We start from the raw sequence: 5,000 nt of genomic DNA, 5'->3' as shown, positions 1-5,000 counted from the left end.
CATACTTTTAAGACAGCGCCAACTATCAAAAGCCATGATTTCAGGTAAAAACCAACAACATTTGCTAAACATGCTAGCCTAAAATGTTAGCGTGCTAACAATAGCATGTTAGCACGTGACCAGATGGGAGGAACCACCTCAAGTGGCAAGGCAGTTCTATAGCGTTCCTACATCATGTCTGGTATTTGTATTTTTATATGAGTAAATAGCTAAAAAGTACAAATGCCAACAGTTAGCATGCAAGATAGCATGTCCTGAATGTACTGAACATTTAGACGTTGGAACGGTTAAAATCCGTTGAGGAATGAGGAATCTAAGAGTTTCCTGAAAAAAAAATCTACCATTGTAAAGGTGTGCACTTATCAGTTGGCCCAAGTGTATCTAATTAATGGGCCCACTGAAGGTCTTTTCCCCTAATAGCGTCGCCATGGTAACACTAAATGTTCCAAAAATAAAGTAGCAGCGTAGGTGCAATCAAGACCTTTCCAACAGTACAAGATATGTTGGGGTTCATTGGTCGGTTCGTCCCGTATTAAGCGCGGAAGAATAAAATAGAATAGCTCGGCTTAGCTGCAGGCCCATAACTAGTTCTGGTAAAGCCGCCAATATGTGCAAGCATCTAAAAAACCAAACCCACTAACCGGAAGTGCGGATGCTGATCGTTAAAGCTGCGCGTCGCACGGAAACTCACCGCACACACTCGTCCGACACGCGTGTGAATGACCTCCTCCTCGTCGCCCGCCTCCGTGGCTTTCTCCGTGAAGAAAAAGTAGACTTTGTCATCGTCTCTGTCGTCGTTGTCCGGGATGAGGTGAGCCGCCACGAACTCGGGATCTTAAGGGAGGAGAGCAAGAAAGTCGTGTTCATAACTCACGATAGTTAACACGCGATCGAACATATCAGATGTTCTTCCGGTGTTAAAAAACACTCGGATGTCGGAGACTGTGGATTTACGACGTGGGTGACGCCCTCCTATACCGTGGAGGATTTTATGGTCTGTCCTCCGTCCTCATGGTGGAGCGACCGCCCAAGCTTCTGAAGATCACAGAGTCTCGTCCCAAGAAGTCCGCCGTCAGTCCCGTAAATAACTCCCCACCTAAGAGGAAGAGAGGTCGGTCAAGAACAAGAAGTCGAGCGCATGGAGGAAATTGTTGGTGACACTTGAGCATTGTGGTCCAAGAAAGGGAAGAGGAAACCCGGCAGATCCCGTGTGGACCAATTGGGAGAACAATACCACTAAAATGATCTTTCTCCACTGAGACCATGGAGGAAGACTCCGTTTAGTGAAAGCGCTGATTTAGCAGTCGAGGATTTGGGGGATTTGCTGTGGGAAACAACCTAAAACCAGACAATAAAGGAGCTAGGAGAGAACAGGTCAAAGGTTAGTACGTCTAGCCGTAGACTGCCTCGGTGGTGTCGTTAACCATTCGGCTTATCAACTTTTGTCCTGCGTTGTTTGGCTGCAGATGCAACCTCAACACGTCCTCCTGTCTTCTGGACCACTTTTCAAAATGTTACCATAACATAAGAAACGTTAGCATACTTCTGAGATGGCGCCAAATATCAAAAGCCATGATATTTAGGTTAAAATGAAGAAAATTAGCTAAAATGCTAGCATAAAACAATAGCATGCTAACGTTAGCAATATTATAATGGGAACACTTAATATACTTACAAACTGGCGAAAAAAGTATCAATTGAATATTAAATGATTAAAATTAGCATGCTAGCATAAAATGTTAGCATGTTAATGTTGGCATGATAACATAAGAACAATTAGCATACTTCTAGGATGGCGAAAACTATCAAAAGCCATGATTTTTAGACCAACAACATTTGCTAAAATGCAAGCATAAAATGTTAATGTGCTAATGTTAGCATGCTAGCATGTGACCAGATAGGACGAATACCACAAGCGGCGAGGCAGTTCTATAGTGTTCCTACATCATGACTGGTATTTGTATCTTATATGAGTAAAATAGCTAAAAAGTAAAAATACTAATAGTTAGCATGCTAGCCCCTGCCAAGATAGCATGTCCTGAATGTACTAAACATTCAGACGTTGGAACGGTTAAAATCCGTTGAGGAATGAGGAATCTAAGAGGAGTTTCCTGAAAAAAAATCTACCATTGTAAAGGTGTGTACCTAATCAACTGGCCCAAGTGTATTTAATTAAGATGCAACCTCAACACGTCCTCGTTTCTTCTGGACCACATTTCAAAATGTTAACATGATAACATAAGAAACGTTAGCATACTTCTGAGATGGAGCCAAATATCAAAAGCCATGATCCAACCATCCATTTTGTACTGCTTGTCCCTTATGGGGTCACGGGGGTGCTGGAGCCTATCTCAGCTGCACACGGGCGGAAGGCAGCGTACACCCTGGACAAGTCGATATTTAGGTTGAAATGAAGAAAATTTGCTAAAATGCTAGCATAAAACATTGGCATGCTAACGTTAGCAATATTATAATGGGAACACTTAATATACTTGCGAACTGGCGAAAAGTATCAAAATCCGCAAATTTTAGGTTTAAATTATTAAAATTAGCATACTATCATAACATGTTAGCATGTTAATGTTGGCATGATAACATAAGAACAATTAGCATACTTCTAGAATGGCGAAAACTATCAAAAGCCATGATTTTTAGACCAACAACAACATTTGCTAAAAATGTGAGCATAAAATGTTAGTGTGCTAATGTTAGCATGCTAGCCCTTGACCAGATAGGAGAAACTACCACAAGCGGCGAGAAGTTCTATAGTGTTCCTACATCATGTCTGGTATTTGTATCTTTATATGAGTGAAATAGCTCAAAAGTAAAAATGCTAATAGTTAGCATGCTAGCCCCTACCAAGATAGCATGTCCTGAATGTACTGAACATTCAGACGTTGGAACGGTTAAAATCCGTTGAGTAATGAGTAATCTAAGAGGATTTTCCTGAAAAAAATCTACCATTGTAAAGGTGTGTACCTAATCAACTGGCCCAAGTGTACCTAATTAAGATGCAACCTCAACACATCCTCGTTTCTCCTGGACCACATTTAAACAGCTCGACTGACGTATTTTCCGGACTATAGAGCGCACCGGTTTATAGGCCGCACCCACTAAAATTGAGAGAAAATATATTTTACATACATTAGCCGCTGATATACCCTGTATATGTTGTTAAATGAGTTATTTATACTAAAATATTTTGTAAATGTTTATTCAAATACATTAATTGTTTCCACGCAGCAAAACGTCCGATCAAACAAAACAGAAGTCATGGTCATGGACCCACTAGCTGCGCAAGCTAGCTCTCCAATCAGCTAAACAGACTCAATAACTCCACAGTGACGTTTTAGTGCATACTTGCCAACCTTGAGACCTCCGATATCGGGAGGTAGGGGCGTGGGCAGGGCGGGGGCGTGGTTGGGGCGTGGTTAATAGGGCAGTATATTTACAGCTAGAATTCACCAACTCAAGTATTTCATATATATATATATGTATGAAATACTTGACTTTCAGTGAATTCTAGCTATATATATATATATATATATATATATATATATATATATATATATATATATATATATATATATATATATATATATATATATATATATATATATATATATATATATATATATATATATATATATTCTATTATACATATAAATAAAATAAATACTTGAATTTCAGTGTTCCGGAGGCTATCCAGTAGATGGCAGTATTGTCCTGTTTAACTTCTCCGTTCATGACTGAGTATATCATTTCGGCCACCGTGTTCAATGGAGAAGTCTGTTCTACAAAATGTACAGGCAACATACATACCCATTCCCCTTCGAACTGTCCTGGATGAACTGAAATTCTTGTTTCCATTTGTTTTGGAACTTGCAAGCGTATTTCTTCATCTTGCTCGTCGACGGCGTCGCCTTGTCTGTAACTTCCTCGTTCTTCTGCTTTGTCTCCTTGTTGTGTGCGCAGTTGTGCACTCTACTCTCTAAAAGCCGTAGATGTTATGACGTCATTGGGCAGGCAAGCTGTTTATATTGTGGGAAAGCGGACGTGAGAACAGGCTGTCCCCACTCAGGTCCGCATTGAGCTGGAGGGGGCGTGGCCTCCAGCTCCGGCTGAATAACCGGGAGTTTGTCGGGAGAAAATTTCTGCCGGGAGGTTATCGGGAGAGGCGCTGAATACCGGGAGTCTCCCGGTATAACCGGGAGGGTTGGCAAGTATGTTTTAGTGAATTTAGGAAACAGAAACAGTACAAAAAGAATGTCATACACTCGTAAACCCTGTTAGCATATTAGCTAATGCTAACGACGCTCACTTCATGACATTACGATAGCACGTACAAATATGCATGAAAACATTCCTACAAATATCACACATGGGACGCTTTAGTACGTAAGAATTGTTTTAGTTATATTGTAAAACTTACAGACGTTGCTTGGAGCGATGAATAAAGAATCCATACGAATAGAAACGCTATGGACGACTTAGAAGACGGAACGGCACTTGTACTTCCGGTTCAAACTTTAAACAGCAGGAAACACTGTAGGCACTCATCCAGTAGCACCTGCAGAGAGCAAACTCGTCCAAAAGATGGCGCCGTAGCACAAACAGCAACATACCTTGTGTTTTATGAAAACTATTTGCAATATGGCCGTCAGCGACGAAAAATCCATAAATTAGCGGCACCGTTTTAGCCGCAGGGTTCAAAGTGTAGGCAAGTGGCCTTGTGGTTAGAGTGTCTGCCCTGAGACTGGGAGGTTGTGAGTTCAAACCCAAATCATACCCGAGTCATACCAAAGACTATAAAAAATGGGACCCATTGCCTCTCTGCTTGGCACTCAGCATCAAGGGTTGGAATTGGGGGTTAAATCACCAAATGATTTCCGAGCGCTGCGCACGCTGCTGCTCACTGCTCCCCTCCAGGGGGTGAACATGGAGATGGGTCAAATGCAAAGGACACATTTCACCACACCTAGTGTGTGTGTGACTATCAT

At 41.4% G+C, this 5,000-nt stretch overlaps 1 protein-coding gene across 1 annotated transcript in view; it reads right to left on the bottom strand.

Moving 5' to 3' along the window:
• The window catches only part of sema3bl (sema domain, immunoglobulin domain (Ig), short basic domain, secreted, (semaphorin) 3bl), a 225,655-nt gene that overhangs the window by 44,003 nt on the left and 176,652 nt on the right, over positions 1-5,000 (bottom strand). The window contains 3 exon segments of the mRNA XM_062057997.1: positions 692-834; positions 979-1,000; positions 1,002-1,096. Of these exon segments, the coding sequence (XP_061913981.1) occupies positions 692-834; positions 979-1,000; positions 1,002-1,096 (260 nt within the window).

This window comes from Entelurus aequoreus, linkage group LG01 (genome assembly GCF_033978785.1).
Source record: "Entelurus aequoreus isolate RoL-2023_Sb linkage group LG01, RoL_Eaeq_v1.1, whole genome shotgun sequence".
In the NCBI taxonomy this organism is placed as follows: Eukaryota; Metazoa; Chordata; class Actinopteri; order Syngnathiformes; family Syngnathidae; genus Entelurus; species Entelurus aequoreus.
Note: the sequence above shows the minus strand (reverse complement) of the source record. Positions and strands in the feature narration are given on the sequence as shown.